At 38.4% G+C, this 16,771-nt stretch overlaps 1 protein-coding gene across 1 annotated transcript in view; it reads right to left on the bottom strand.

The window, feature by feature from the left end:
- Nucleotides 1-14,364, bottom strand: part of LRP1B (LDL receptor related protein 1B) — a 924,684-nt gene extending 910,320 nt beyond the window's left edge. Inside the window, exons 1-2 of the mRNA XM_059704885.1 lie at nucleotides 14,139-14,364; nucleotides 2,207-2,464 (exon numbers count right to left, since the gene is read on the bottom strand). Of these exons, the coding sequence (XP_059560868.1) occupies nucleotides 2,207-2,464; nucleotides 14,139-14,364 (484 nt within the window). The remainder of the gene's footprint in view (nucleotides 1-2,206; nucleotides 2,465-14,138) is intronic.
- Between the last annotated feature and the right edge of the window lie 2,407 nt (nucleotides 14,365-16,771).

The following is a 16,771-nucleotide window of genomic DNA, read 5'->3' as shown; positions in this document are numbered from 1 at the left end:
TGTGGCTGAGCAGAGCTCCTCCCATGTGAGAGCGCCCTGACCACCAGAGGGCAGCTCCTTCATTGAGAGTCTGCCCCCTGGTGGTCAGTGTGTGTCATAGTGACCAGTCATTCCCAGTCTTTCTGCTGTTAGGGTCAGTTTGCATATTACCCTTTTACTATATAGGATAGAGGCCTGGTGCACAGGTGGGGGCCGGCTGGTTTGCCCTGAAGGGTGTCCTGGATCAGGTTGGGCGTCCCCACTGGGGTGCCTGGCCAGCCTGGATGAGGGGATGATGGCTGTTTGCAGCTGGTCACACTCCCTTTAGGGTGGGGGTCCCCACTGGGGTGCCTGGCCAGTCTGGGTGAGGGGCTGAGGGCCGTTTTCAGGATGGTGGGTGACTGAAGCTCCCAAACTCTCCTTTTTTTCTTTTCTTTTTTCTTTTTTTATTCTGGGATTTATTTACCTTCTATGGCTGTCACTGGAACTGAGAGCCGGCTTTAGCTCTGAGGCCCGGCTGCAGCTCTGAGACCTCGGCTGCTGAAAGCAGGTATCTGGGTTTGTTTGGCTTCTATAATTAAAACACTGTTTCGGTCCTTCTCACTCCAGCTCTGACTGCTGAAAGCAGGTTTCTGGGGATTGTTTAGCTTCTATAATTGCAACATTGTTTCTTAGAGTGCAAGCTCAGAGGCCGGCAGCGGCAGGCAGGGAACCTTGGCTTCCTCCTTCACTGGAGCAAGTAAGCCTCCTATTCACTTCAGCTGCCTGGCTGCCGGCCGCCATTTTGGTTGGCAGTTAATTTCCATATCTTGCTGATTAGCCAATGGGAAGGGTAGAGAATTTACGGTTAATTACCATGTTTCTCTATTATTAGATAGGATACCATATAGAGAGGAAACGTTACTGAATTAAGTTCAGATAATAATTTTACCTGACAAGTTAGTGATTATTGTAGCTATGTGACTACCAGTATTCCATTTCCTAGGGCAAACACATTTGAATTACTTGAGGTAATCGCTAACATGGCAAGGATTCGAGGCCTTTGTTCAATTTCTACCTGCTATCTACACCAATGTCTGTAATACTCAAATCATACAGAAGTAGTCTTTGTGCTCCTTCCACTTGTTATTGACTCTTTATTATTAATTATCATTTCTCCAGAGAATCCTTGAACTAGCCAGTGTTAACTGCCTTCACTAGGCACTTTGCTACACTGCCAGAATAAATGGCTTCATTGTTTGTTTTATTTAAGAGGATCTTCAGAGTGTTGGATTCTGTCTGTTAAACATTTATTTCTGTCTATGTAAATATATACAATCATTTTTATAATATTTGACACTGGTTCATTTAATCTAATCATGATTATTTAACATTGCATCATACTATTTTCTTACATTTAATAAGGATCAATAGCCAATTCCTTTAATTGTATGACAAAAACATTAATAAAATATGATTATTAAAGCCAAATAATAAAACATTATATACCTGAAAACTAAATTTATTCTATTATAGAACTTATCTTTCTTCTTAACTTAATTGTACATTTTTCTTCCTTTCTCTTCCTATTTTTATGTTAGCAATATCTGTAAGAATAAGTTTTTTCTGTAAATCACAATATAACTGGATGTGTGTATGCAACAATGTGATTTCAATTTAAGGTAACATTCAGGAATAAAATAACAGTTGATAGTTTGTGAATTTCTGGCATAAGAAATCAATGTGAATTATAAATCATAAATCAGTCTTTTGTAAGAAGAGTGTATAAAATTGATTTGCTGGGGAAAAGTATCAACAAACACAGGTAGTAGTTACCACTTAGCATAAAACTAATAGTTTTCAAGGTATTTTAACAAACTCTATAGTTGATAAGCTTACAATAATCAATTCTGTTTCTTGCTTTAAAAAAAATCCCACCTTCTCTATCACATTGTGAACTAAAATTCAGTGAAAAAAATCACAGTTCTCATTGAGGTGATACTGTAATAAGCATTAAAAAAGAATTAAAACTACCTATGCAATCCACTACTTATGGAAACAGTGAAACTATACATGTATGTGTGAGTATATGCAAAACACATAGTGCATATATTTAAGTGCATTCATACTTGCATATATAGCTCCCCATAACCATAAATTATGCTAGAAAATCTAAGAATCCTTTCTACTGGTCTGCAAAAAAAAAAAAAATCATTAAAGGGCATATAATATGAATTGAAACACTTACTGTGGAAGGATTGAAGAATATTGATTGTCCATTCATCTGTTAATCTTCCTGTTCTTGTTATCTGAATACATTTGAGCTGATTTGAAGATTCTCTCGATTCAATCCAACAAATCATATCTTCATTATAAATAAAATCCAGAGCATGAATTTCATTTCCATTGACTGAGGTCAGGGTTGCCATTTTACTTCCATTAAGATAGAAGACTTCAATGGTTTCAGAATTTGCAATTAACAGCATAGGTGGCCTGCCTGTAGGTTCTGGGATAAAAGAGAACGTGAAAAGAGTTCCGTGACAAAAAGTCCCTTTTTACAATTTTGCATTATTTATTGATTTATTCTGTATTTTAATCCATCTTTAAAATAAAAAATACTTATAAAAACATTTATTAATAACCCTTATGTATGCTTCACTAAGTATATATTTCAGTTCACTTCTCTAAGGAAAATGGTCCACTGAGCATTTTGTATTCTTTGTTTCCTTAGTTATAATGTGTTGTCTAAGTATAAGAACTTGCTGTTTACTTCCATTGCTGGTTAATAAAGGGAATGCTGTGAGTTATTTTTATAGCAGTGATGCTGGATCTGGCTTCTATGAGCAAGAGCATGCTTTTCTGAGGTGGATATAGGAGGTCAGAAATACATGCTCTGGATCAGAACATACAAAGCTCACAGGCTCATACAAAGAGTGACTTCAGCCTCATTGGTTCCTTGACTGGCCCCAGGAGTCAAATAATTACACATTCCCATAGTGACTAGATTATGATTACTGAGCTACTTCCTTCCACATGTCTTCCCTATGGTCAGGAAAATAAGATTCTAAATGGAACAGCAACAAGTTCAATACTACTTATTGAACAATGCATTTTTGCTTGTTAGTATTGATAATTGACCAGAATTTCAATACCTTTAATATTTGAAGGTAACACTAAAATCCTATATAATAAAAGGCTAACATGCAAATCGATCGAATGGTGGAACGACCGGTCACTATGATGCACACTGACCACCAGGCAGCAGATGCTCAATGCAGGAGCTGCCCCCAGTGGTCAGTGTGCTCCCATGGGGGAGTGCCACTCAGCCAGAAGCCAGGATCATGGCTGGCGAGTGCAGTGGCTGTGGCGGGAGCCTCTCCTGCCTCTATGGCAGTCGGACATATTCTGAGGGCTCCTGGTCTGCGAGAGGGCATAGGCCAGGCTGAGGGATACCCCCTTCCCCGAGTGCACCAATTTCATGCACTGGGCTTCTAGCCTCATATAAAATTAGTGTTGAAAGTGTTTGGCTAGCCCTGGCCAGTGTAGTTCAGTTGGTTGGAGTGTCAACCTGTACATCAAGAGGTAATGGGTTCCATTCCCAGTCAGGACACATACTTAGGTTGCAGTTTAGGTCTTGGTTTGGGCAAGTACAAGAGGCATACAATTGATGTTTCTCACTCTCCTTTTTCCTCTCTCTTAAAAAACAAAATAAAAAAATCAATAAACATAACCTCGGATGAGAATTAAAAAAAAAAAGACAAAAGAAAAACCACTAAAAATTGTTTAGCAGTACAATCCTATATAATAAAGACCTAATATGCTAATTAGATCGAATAGCCAAATGACCTTCTGGACATCCTTCCGGACGAAGCCGGGTCTGTGAGGGCCAGCCATGGCTGTGAGGGCCGACTAGGGCTGCGAGGGCTGAGCCCCTTGCACAAATTTCGTGCATCAGGCCTCTAGTTATATTATAAAGGTACAAAAAAACTTTGAACATCTTCAACTCCTCTTTTTTCCTATCCTATATCCAATGTATCATTAAAATCTCTTTGACTCAGATGTCAAACTTATCAGGAATCCCACCATTTCACAGTGACTACTACTACCATCCTGCCCCAAGCAACCATCATCTCTTACCTAGATCATTTCAATTGACTTCTAACTGGTTTTGTCACTTCCATCTATCCCCTCCTCTTCTTTAGTCTCTCTCAATATGGCAGTTGGAGTTATTTTACCTTTATAATAATAAGGCAGACCAAGTCAATCTTCTGCCCATTTCCAAGAGGCTCTCATTACAATCAGAGTAAAAGTCAAAACCTGTGTCCTGGTGTTTACAGCCTTACCTGATTTAATCAACTAATTTCCTTCATCTCCTAACTACTCTTCTCCTCCTGCATCTCATTTCAGACATGGTGCACTTCTTACTTGCCCCTTTTCGGTCAAGCCAGGTAAGCTGCTCAATCAGAGGCTCTTTATTCTTCCTGGAATTATCATCCCTGATATATGGCCAACTTGCTCACCTCCTTTTAGGCATTATTTGAATGTCACCTTTCTGGTGAGGGTATCTCTAGCTCATACAAATTGCAAGCCACTATATCTCCATTTCTTGCATTATTTTTCACTTATCATCAACACTAATAAAAGAGAAAAATGGTAATTGGCGTACGATGATACCCTTTTCATTGGCTAATCAGGGCTATATGCAAATTAACTGCCAACAAGATGACGGTTAATTTGCATATGTAGGCACAATGCAGGGAGGTGAAAGGGAAAGCAGGAAGAAGCCCCCTGCCACTGACAGTGATCGGAAACCCAGCGGGGAGCTAAGAGCTGGGGGGCAGGGCAAAGGCGGCCCTGGGGCCACCTTTGCCCTGCCCCCCAGCCATGATCGGAGAATCAGGTGCCTTTTCCACCCTGGCCAGTGATAGCAGGAAGTAGGGGTGGAGCCAGCGATGGGAGCTGGGCACGGTCAAAGCTGGCAGTCCCAGGAGCTAGGGGCCCCTTGCCTGGGCCTAAAGCGAAGCCCACAATCGCGGGGCCACTGCAGCTGTGGGTCCCCACTGCCCGGGCCGGACGCCTAGGCCAGAGGCATCCTGCAGGGGCAGGGGCGGAGCCCGCGCGATCGTGGCGCCCCCCGCTGCCACTGCAGGTCCCCGCTGCCCGAGCCGGACGCCTAGGCCAGAGGCATCAGGCCTGGGCAAGGGGCCAATCCTGGGATTGGAGGGTGATGGGGGTCAACGCCTGAGGGCTCCCAGTATGTGAGAGGGGGCAGGCTGGGCTGAGGGACACTCCCCCCTACACACACACCCAGTGCACGAATTTCGTGCACCGGGCCCCTAGTCAAATATAAGTATCTTATTTATTTTTTCTGATTCATTGTTTTCCTACTTTTGCTGATGTGGCTCTAGAATTTTGATAAAGCTTGGAACCCAGTGGTCATTTCTGAATAAATGAAAAAGACACGTGAAACTCTTGCCCAGTAAAATTATTTAGAAACATTCTGTGACATGTTACAAAATAATTTGGTTTCTTAACCTATGAATGGGACCCAGAGAAAGGTGGGATATTCAGAAAATTTCATAAATATCATTTGATCTTTCAAGAAACTCACACTGAGAAATGTAAAGATAGAAAAAAAAATAGCCAAAACGTGAGTATTTGAATTTTTACCTCCCTAAACAATTCTCTCAATCAAGCCATAGAATTTTTCTCTGCCTTCAGAAAGATAATGAAAGGTTTTGACTTTATAAAAGCAACAAAGGAAAAAAAAATAACAGCAAAAAAGCTCAATGAGATTATAAAATGGTTAGCCCAACAGTCTCTTTCTCATGGAGAAAATAGACTTGTTCTGGACAGCCTAGTATAAGCCAACAAAAAAGAAGTCTCAATAATGTTAAGATCATAGCCAATAAAGAGTTCTCTCAGAAGCAATGGTAAAATTCTGAATTATCATTGCTTAGCATACCCTTGTCAAGGGACTCCATCTGAGCTTGGTTAGCCAGTTGGCTTCTCTCCTAATCTCTTAACATCATTTTGAACCACATAATAGTTGCCCTTGACAGTTCCTAAATTTGGAAGTCCAGAGTTAGTCTTTATTCAACACTCCTGGCTCTGCTTGTTTGTTTGCCCCCTCCTTCCCCCTCCCCGCCCCCAGTTGACAGTGGCACTTTTGAAACCTGTTAGTTCAATAGATTTCTCATGTTAAGAAGGGTTCTTAGATGGCTGTGCTATCAGTTTAGCAAAGATATACTGACATTAATGTCAGAGCTTATTTTCTTCACTTGATAATTGCAATGACCTTTAGTGAAGTTGCCTCTCCTTAAAAAATGAACCATTATTTAAAGAAATCTTCTTTGCTACCAAGCTTTCTGAGAAGTCCAGATGTAGACAATCATTTCTTAATTGGCTACTAGTCAGTAAATTTAAATATGTTGTAAACATTATTTGGAGAGATTGGAATATGAAGGAACGCTGAAATTCCTGAGAAACTGAGATAAAAATGAATTAAGGATCAACACAGCCAATTATTAATTGACATTAGTGTTTAATTGATCAATCTATTTGATTTTTATAGGTGCTTTTTTCTAGTGAATCAGTTGATTGTTTTAATGCAAAATATATCAACCTATGATTTTAAAAGCTGCAGGTAAACAGAAAATCAATCAAAAGATCAATCAAAAGAAAAGTTAGATGCTTCATGTTTTGATTTAATAATGGTAACTTTAAAATTCAAATGACATACTGGAGGAAGTATATTTACAATATTAGTTGTGATGTCCTTTACTGAAATAATATTCCTGTGTCTATGCTAATTACTAACTATGGTTTTAATATATATTATATATATTTAAATATGTTTTATTGATTGTAGAGAGGAAGGGAGAGGGAGAGAAAGATAGAAACATCAATGATGAGAGAGAATCAATGATCAGCTGCCTCCTGCACACCCCCTACTGGGGATCGAGCCTGCATCTTGGGCATGTGCCCTTGACTGGAATTGAAGGCCGACACTCTATCACCAAGACAACCTGGCTAGGGTTGGTTTTACTCTGTAGACAAATAAACTTAAGGCTTAGCATGGGATAAGGGGGATCACTGAATCATAAGAACCCATAAAAATCATCAAGGGCTAAGGATATAAACATTTGCACTGATTCATGATGAAAGCTGGTATAGGCCTGGCAAAAGTCATCTGTCTCTACTTGCACCACTGCTGATCACTAGCGTGCAGCAATCATTACCTCAGGTTTTCACATGCCAACTGAAGAGCACCATTCACTTGGGTAATGAGGATAAAAGACAGACCAGAATAATTGTGATACTCTTATCAGATGCCACCCTAGAGTCAGTAGACAGTTCCCCAAAAGGACCATTAGAAAGTACATTACCTAATGTACTTCAGCCAAAGAAATACCTACATCAATTCTTATTGAGAAGTAATAAATATTAACTTTCCACATAGAAAAGATTGAAGCACAAAAAAGCACACAGTCAGTATTCTAACCTAGAGAACCAAGTCTTGGCTTGAATAAGCCTCTCCTAGGCTATCAATTCATTCATACTGGACAAGGACAGTTGTCCTCACCTGCTTCAACACCCCTCCTATGTCAGCAGCATAAAAAAACAGTGTTTTTCTACCAGTTATAGAGACATGTATTTGTGCTTTGTATGATCAGAAAGTGATTACTTCCTATCACATATGTCATATTAATCAGCGGCTCACTTTTTGAGTTTGCAAAGTCACCATGCAGGCCTTTCCTGCGGTAGTCAGGTTAGCATGTGGCCCCTTTTTGTCCACAGTGTGAAAATTATCATGTATTTCAATATGCAAAATGAAACAAATAACACATTGTGATTTTTAATCAGGACAATGAAATAAGTTTAATGACAATTATTGCAGGACTTTATTAGTGAATCTCAACATTTTGGAGAATAATTCATTCAAAATTTTAGGTTATTGAATGATTAGAATTAGCAGATAGTCTAGAGATGATCAATTCACATTATTTTTAATTTCTTAGTCACCTTCCTAATTCTAGCAAGATGGAACTACTTTAGCTATATAAACACATTTTTCCTAATTTAGATATGTCCCTCCAAGTTGTAAGTTTGTAATGACTGAGTTAAATGTAATAGATATCGGCTCATTTATAAACTGCCTTTAAATAACTCCTGTTCATAAAGTAGTCCCTGTTTAAAAGCATGAGGTCTTAAGAAGCACATTTATTTTGTCTCCTAAAAAGAAATATATATATATATATATATACTGCCTCAGTATTTGCATATTCATTTAACAAATATTTATTGAGCATGGCTAGCTTCTGCCAGGCACTGCTGTAGATGCTAGAGATATAACAGTTAACAAAAGTAATAAAACTCCCATTTTCATAGAGCTTATATTTTAGTGAGGGGAACACAAAATACACAAGTAAATAAATACTATTTAATATGATTTGGCAGTGACAAATTCTATAAAGAAAAGTAAAAGTAAAGTAATGGGAATGTAGACTGCTCCTTAGGGAGAGTAGTTCAATTCAGAATATATTTAAAAGTTTGAAATGAAGGGTTTATGAGAAAGAATGGATTCAACGGTGACTCTAATGTTTTGGCTTGAACAATTGGGTAACTGGGATGACATTTACCAAGAGGGGAAACTTTGAAAAAGCATTGTTACAAGGGGAGAAAACCAAGAGTTTGAAAAACATTGAGTTTGATATTTCTATTAATTCCAGTGTAGATACTGAGTTGGGTCTGAATATTCAAGTGAGTGTTGTGTTCAATAGAGACGCTAGGGCTGGTGATAATAACCTGGGAGTCCCAGTCTCAGATGTTCTATAAAACCATGAAAGAGTGTGTATTTTTAAAGGCATGATACAGGATAAGAGCACTTAGGAAATCAATCAAGTAAGAGATGTTCAAAGGACTGAACACTGAATTGTGCCAATAAATACTGGCACTGTGAGAATAATGCAACAAAATAAACTGAGAAAACATGTCTTGTAAGGTAAGAGGAAACTCCAAGAATATGTTGCTTTGAGACAAAGATAAGGTGCTGCTTGAACTGATAACTGAGTATTCTGGCAATTGGAGGTCATTGGTAACCTTGATAATAAAGGTGTTAGGTGGGTGGTAAGAATGTAAGATCCACTGAAGTGCATTCAAGAGAGATGGGGAGGAAATGGAGAAAGAGACAACACATCTGTGAGGTTTTATTTAAAGGGAAAAGAGAAATGGAGTGGTAGTGGAGAATAATATAGATTTAAAGAAAGTTGTTTCCTTACATCTTTACAACATGCTTTTATGCTGATAGGACTGATACAGGAGAAGAGAATATATTGATGAGCAAGAAATAAAGAAGGCAATTGTATACGTCTACTTCTTGAGCAGGAGAAAGAAGATGACATTGATGCACATTTGAAGGACTGGCCTTAAGAGCAAGGTCAAATTGTTCTTTGATTCAAATAACAGGAAGGTGGAGGGATTCATTCTAGATTCAAATAAATTGGTAGGTTTAATTAAGCTTATAGTGAGAAAGTTCTCTTTTGTTTCTACTTTCTCAGGGAAATATGAAACCAGATCCTTAGAATAAGAGAAAAAAGGTAGATAGATAAAATTAATTATGTAGACATAGATAATTAAGGTCATATAATCTACTTCTTTGTTTTCTGAAAGGATGTAAATATACAACCTATATTTTAGATTTCAGTTTTCAATTATATTATTTAAAAGGCCGATTAATTCTAAGTACTCAATGGTGATTATATATCAAATTTCTAGCTACTTTCCTAGATATACCCTTTGCAATTTGACAATTAAGTTGTTCTAAACTTCTGAAGATATTAAGATATAATTCATACAATAATTTGGCAAAAATTATCTTGTATGGGAAGATGAAGACTTTGTGAGTCCTAGTGCTAAAGGGAAATGCTTAAACATTTTAAAATGCAATCAATACAATGGATTTTTTTCCCCTCAGGATTAAAATGACTCTAAGCAGCTTGACTAGGGAGAATATGCAGAATATTAGTCATCAAAGTCAAGGTCAAGATAAAATCTAGAGGGAGGAGTGCCAAGGGCAATTCTCTAACTGCTGTTATTACCTTGTTGATTGAAATTGATACAGGGATGCCTTGAAGGCTCTCTGAAAACTTTTTTGTTTTCTTATTAGAATAAACAAAACATTATTCTTTTTCTCAGGTTTTAAGTTCCACCCTGTCTCCTCTCAATATTTTAATAACTATATACTTCTACTTTCCCCAAACAAAGCAATAGAAAAGTTTTATAGTTATATTTATCCTTGCCTCATCTTAAAATTAAACCCCATATAGTTTCTATAAATTTAAGTATGCCACATTTCTGTTTATTTTTCCATTATATTTGTCCAATTTGAAGACAAAGGAAGGGATTTAATTGTAGAGCATATTACCTATTACACATTCTAATTGAGGATTTAGTTAATCATTCAATAGCTATTTTACAGTTTGTTGTGCCATTTCTAAAAAAAAAAAAAGTTTATTGATTGTCAATATAGAACCCATAAAGGTGGCCATGTAATTCTCCATATCCAAACAAAGAAGCCCTCAGCTAGATTGCAGTTAAAAATGTGATGTGGTAATGAAAATGGAAGACATGTATTTTTTCTGTACCTGATATTTTCTTTGACTATGAGCAAAACCAAAGGTGTTATGATACATAAGACACCATGGTTATGTTCACTGTTACCAATCTTGAAACTTTGTTCCTGGAAAAAAGATTTAGGATATCAAGAAAGGTGCTAGACTGTGAAAGCGATTTCCTCTAACAAAATTTTTAAAAAAAAGTAAACAAAGAAGTAAAAACCACACAGAATATTATATCTTAACACTGGCATACTCATTAACAGTGTTTGACTAGGAAAAAGAAGTGTGATGTTTCATTTTAGTGATGAAAATTCCATCAGAAATTCCTGCCCTATCCTGTCAAGAAATGTGATTTCTAACTGAGTGAAGGGCCAGAGATGTAGGGTAGGAATACTCCAGAAAATACAGAAATATGTTGTTCACTGGCCATGGCAGGATTTCAAAGGCAGGTTGCAAAGCTCTGGTATTTCTACAGGATATTGGCTCAGGCAATATTTCCTGATACAGGAGGGGTAGCTCTTTCCCAGCTACCCTTGCACAGCAAGATCACTGGAACTGCATGTTTATCTGAGGAGGGCCTCGGTAACGCGGGCACACATTTATGGAGCTTATGCAGAACTCCCCAAACCAATTTTTTATTCCAATACTACAATGAAGGCAGCATGAGCCCTGAATAGCAGGGTAAAACTAGGAAAACACCCCATTGTCCTTTGTACCTATTCCAGTAATTTGACTTTTCAACATCCCAGTCCACTTATTCTACTTCCTGAAGGTTTAGAAAGAAAATTGCTTTGGCACCCAACAAATATTTACCAAACATGTACTCTTTCCAGGCACTGAGCTGTATCTCCGCCACTTACCCACTTACCACAGTATAATTTCCACCACGCATATGGGACTGAGTGAAGAAAAGCACTCTGGATTACTCTGCTCCTGCCTCGCTCAGAGATTCTCAGATACAATCATGGCATCAAGTATCACTCAGTTATGCCTCAGTGAAATGACAAATTGTGCAGCCACCACACCTTCGGACTACATAAAACCAATAAAAGCTCTGAATAGTAAATCTTCATGCGTCCAGACATAACCACATATCATTCTGCAGGAAGCCCTTCTTAGCCAGATGGTATGCTAAAATAGGTCTGATCTACTAGTCTCATAAGCAATCAAGGTCACTAGGACCTAATGTTACCCTTCCTAAGAACAGTAACTTTTTAACACTGGCTGGTTCTTTTTTAGAAGGGGGAAAAAAGGCAAGGAAATTATATTTTAATAACTGAATTCTAAGTACTTTAAGTGGCTGCTGAGACTCTGATACCCTGAGCAGGAAACTGTACCCTTTCTATACAGGCATCTGCCGATTCCTCCCGTAAGCAAAACCAGCCCTGGCTGAAAACCATGGCTGATTCCTAACATTCCAAAGAGAAATGTAAACTATTTATTAACAGGTAATTACAGAGTTAGAGGTTAGACGTAGGAGCCATAGAAAGTTATATTTTGTATTATTTCTCTCTGTTTTCTAAGAATTGTAGTAAAGAAAACAGCAAGTGGTATAAAAAACACGGGCTGGAAATACGCTCCTGTGGATTATACAGAGATTACTATTTGTATTTATTGCAACAAAGAAATCCATTGCCTAAACAGTCTGACACTCCTCCCTCCCGCCCCAATCAGTGAACAGTAAACTGTAAGCTGTAATAGAATCTCAACATTATTTAATGGGCTTTCTTCTCTCACTGCTCTGTTTGTTCCATGGAAAACAGGTACGCACACACTCTCTCAGTACCATTTAATGCAGTGACTGTACATTGATAGCATAAAAGTATTTAGTGCTCTTTATCCTACTACCACCATAGTACAATCAGTAGAGCTGTATCAGTTCCCTAGAAATGTATGCTGGCATAAGTGCCTGACTTCAGTGGCTGGGACATTGAAAAGAGCAGTCCAATGAGCCTGCATTTATCAGCACTACAAATGGAAACAGTTCAAAAATTAAACACTCTTAGCTATTACTTTCACACTTACAGATTCTGCATGAACCGACTTTCAGCCCTGGGTGCTCACATCTAAATCAGTTAAAAGGAATTTAAATAAAATAAAATAAAAATCTTTTTATTTTCATATTTGACAGGTTTCCAGTAATCTAATCTCTAAACATGTAAAAATATACAGGAAGTTTTGGTAGATGCCTATAAATGCTTTGACAGTATATTTTAAAAGTTTCTTCACATAACAAACCCTAATCTTTAAATATTGCTAGCTTTTATTGCGTCTCCCATTCAAATTAATAAAGACTCATCATGACATTCATAGTCTACTTTGCCTCCTCCTACTTTGTTTTATCAAATATGCATATTTATTTACTTGTTTGTTTCTTCCCTGTCAGTCTAGATTTTATCTTCTGAGAGAGAAGCTAATTCATCCTGAGAGATGCATTGTTATATTAATTAATGTCCTATGTCAGAGGCAGTTGAACTAATCATTCCATCCATTTTTACATTTGAAACACTATGATAATCTACCTTTACATCACAAGACTGAAGACATTACCGCAGGGAGATTCCTTTGTGCGAAGGGCAAATTCAGATACGCTGAAATTATTCTAATCTTTTATTTTATTGAAATTATTCTAATCTTTTATTTTATTGTTTTTAATTGAATTTATTTTTTCTCCTACTACTTATCCCCTCTATACCCTCTTCCAACCCGCCCCACCCCCACTGCAATCACCACACTGTTGTCCATGTTCATGAGTTCTCTCTTTTCTTTTTTGCTCAATCCCTCCACTCCCCCCCCACACCCTCCCATTTCCACCAGAGCTGTCTGCCTGCTCTCTATCTATGAGTCTGTGTCTGTTTTGCTTGGTAGTTCAGTTTGTTTCTTAAGTTCCACATATGAATGAAATCTTGTTACTTGTCTATCTTTGACTGGCTTATTTCTCTCAGCATAATGTTCTCCAGGCCCATTCATGCTGTCACAAAGGGTAAATTTTTCTTCCCTTTTATGGCAGAGTACTATTCCATTGTGTAAATGTACCACATATTTTTTTTATCCACTCATCTACTGATGGACACTTGGGCTGCTTCCAAATCTTAGCTATTGTAAATAACGCTGCAATGAACATAGGAGTACATATATTCTTTTGAATTAGTGTTTCAGGTTTCTACGGGTAATTTCCCAGAAGGGTAATTGCTGGGTAATAAGGCAGTTCCATTTTCAATTTTTTGAGGTAACCCCATACTGCTTCCACAGTGGCTGCAAAAATCTACATTCCCACAACAGTGCACAGGGGTTCCCTTTTCTCCACACCCTGGACAACACTTGTTCAACCATTCATTGTTTAGTAACATGTTAGTTAGCATTGTTCAGTAACATGTCGTGTGTATTTCAGTTTTCTACTTGTGATTGATTTCAAGTTTCATAGTGTTATAGTTACAATTGTATTAGCCATAACACCCCTCAAATTTGAATATTGTAAACTGTGTGAAGTGACATAAACAAACTCTGTACTTTCCCAAATGAGTGAATGCCCAAACTTGTACCCTTAGAACTTTATCACACCAGCCCAGAAGGCCTCAGCCTGGCAGCCACCGATAAGGACCAACGTGTTTACTCGACCACATAAAAACCCCGGACTTCTGACACTCAGTGTCTCCTGCCCCGGGAGAGGAGGACTCCAGGTCGCTCTGCGTGAGATGAGCCCGACTGACTGCTCTACTGTGCGAGCCTGAACCAACTGCGGCCGCCTGTCTGTCTCCGTCTTCGTCGTCTGTCTTTCTGTGTGCATCGCCGGGTGGCCTTTGCCGGAGCCTATGACCCACTAGGAATAGGTAAACAAACCTTGTGTGATTGCATACTAATTCTGTCTTGTATGTTCATGTGTTCCGGTTCAGCTCAGCTGTCTAGACTAGACTCTAGACCAGTGATGGCGAACCTTTTGAGCTTGGCGTGTCAGCATTTTGAAAAACCCTAAGTTAACTCTGGTGGTCACCTGCGTATGTCCCACTAAATCTAGGCAGATAATTAATTAATTGGGCACAATTGGGACACATAGCATTATGTCAGAGAGGATGCTTGATGTGATTGCAATCTTCTTAAATTTGTTGATACTTGTTTTGTGTCCTAACGTGTTGTATCCTAGAAAATGTTCCATGGGCATTTGAAAAGAATGTGTATATTCTGCTGCTTTGGAGTGGAATGCTCTGAAGATATCAATTAAATCCATTTGATCTATTGTGCCATTTAAAGTTGCCATCTCTTTATTGATCTTCTGTCTGGAAAATCTGTCCATTGATGTCAATGTGTGTTAAAGATCCCCTACTATAACTATATTATTGTCAATCTTTCCCTTTATGCCCATCAAAATCTGCTTTACATATTCATGTGCTCCTATGTTGAGTACATAAATGTTTCCAAGGGTCATATCCTCTTGTTGGATTGATCCATTTATCATTATGTTGTGTCCTTCTTTGTCTCTTACTATAGCCTTGGTTTTAAAGTCTATTCTGTCAAATAAGTATTGCTACCCCAGCTTTTATTTCCTTTCCATTTGCACAAAACATATTTTCCCATCTCTTTAGTCTGTGTGTATCTTTTCTTCTGAAGTGGGTCTCTTGAAGACAGCATATACATGGGTCTTGTTTTCTTATCCAATCAGTTACCTTATTGCATTTAAAGTGATTGCTGATAGCTACATATTGCCATTTTATTTTTTCAACTATTTTTTTCTTATTCTTATTCTTCCTCCTTTTCTTAAAGCAACAAATGGTGGTAACAAATTCCTTTAGTTTTTTCTTGTCTGGGAAGCTCTTTGTTTCTTCTTCAATTTTTGTTTTGCTTTGTTCTGTTAATTCTCACCAGAGGATACTTTTTCCATTGACTTTTAGAGAAAGTAGAAGGGAGAGAGGGAGGTAAGAGAAAGAGAGAGAGAAACATCAATGTGAGAGAGACACATCGTTGGTTACCTCCTGCATGCGTCCTTACAGGGGCGGGGATTGAGCCTACAACCAAGGTACGTGCGCTTGACCAGAATGGAACCCCTGACCCTTCCGTCCACAGGCTGACACTCTACCATTCAGCCAAACTGGCTAGGGCATGACTGGTCCTTTTTAATGGTTTCTGTATCATTTTTTACACTGTTGAGAATCCTTATAATTATTACTCTGAACTCTGTATCTGATAAATTGCTTATCTCTACTTCATTTAGCTCTTTTTCTGGAGAATTCTCATGTTCCTTCATTGCCTGATTCTCTGATTCCCCATTTTGGCTGCTTGTTTGAGTTTGTTTCTATGTATTAAGTATATCTTCTATATCCACAGTCTTGGTAAGGGAAACTTATGTCGTAGGTGATCTGTGGGACCTAGTGGTAACCATCTTCATGATTACCAGAATTCGGTGCTCTGGGTCTCTTCAGAGGGGCTCTGGTGCAGCCAACGTCACATGCTGCCTGTGACTGGCCTTGACCAACCTATATGGAGCTATCAGTGATCCACAGCTTGTGGCTCCCCCTACCGGGCCTGGGTGCATGCATTAAGGTCTGCTTTTACTCAAGTATGCAAATTTAAATTAAAGTTGTTTTGTAAAGTACATTGTAGACTTTCTTCCATTTGGAAAGTACTTATTTTGATATCAAATAGATAGTTGGACTAGATTACCTTTGAAGTTCCTCCAAACTCTGAAATGATTGTGTCTATATTTCAGTAGTCAGGTCAATATTACTAAAAGAACTGCATTGCATGAATTCACAGAAACCAAAAGGCTTCCTGACTAACATTAATCTCTTTCCTCATCACTGCAGAGCCTACAGTCACTCATTCCTCTCTATTAGAGTAAGTTCTTAAAAGTGCTCTTAAGGCTTATAAATTTTATTTGGATTCAGGTATTATATGAGAAAGGAGGGATAATCAATTTACTTCTTAATTTACCTAATTACTATTAATTATCATACTGAAAATGACACACACACACACACACACACACACACACACGAGCTTTGGGGTGGATAGTTGGGGAGCAACTATGATGTCATTCTGTGCCAAACTAGCTCATCACCTTTATAAAAGCAGCTTCCCAGCCAACTGACTCTGCCTCTCTCGGCCTGCTCAGACAAGGCTACTTCTCCCAGATTATGTCCCCGTCATCTAGGGAGGCCTTTGCAGTTCCTGTCTCTTGCGCCTGCTTCTAGGTTCCCACT

The sequence above is a fragment of the Myotis daubentonii genome, chromosome 7 (assembly GCF_963259705.1).
Source record: "Myotis daubentonii chromosome 7, mMyoDau2.1, whole genome shotgun sequence".
Lineage (NCBI taxonomy): Eukaryota > Metazoa > Chordata > Mammalia > Chiroptera > Vespertilionidae > Myotis > Myotis daubentonii.
The sequence above is the reverse complement of the archived record's forward strand: the minus strand, read 5'-3'. Positions and strand labels throughout refer to the sequence as shown.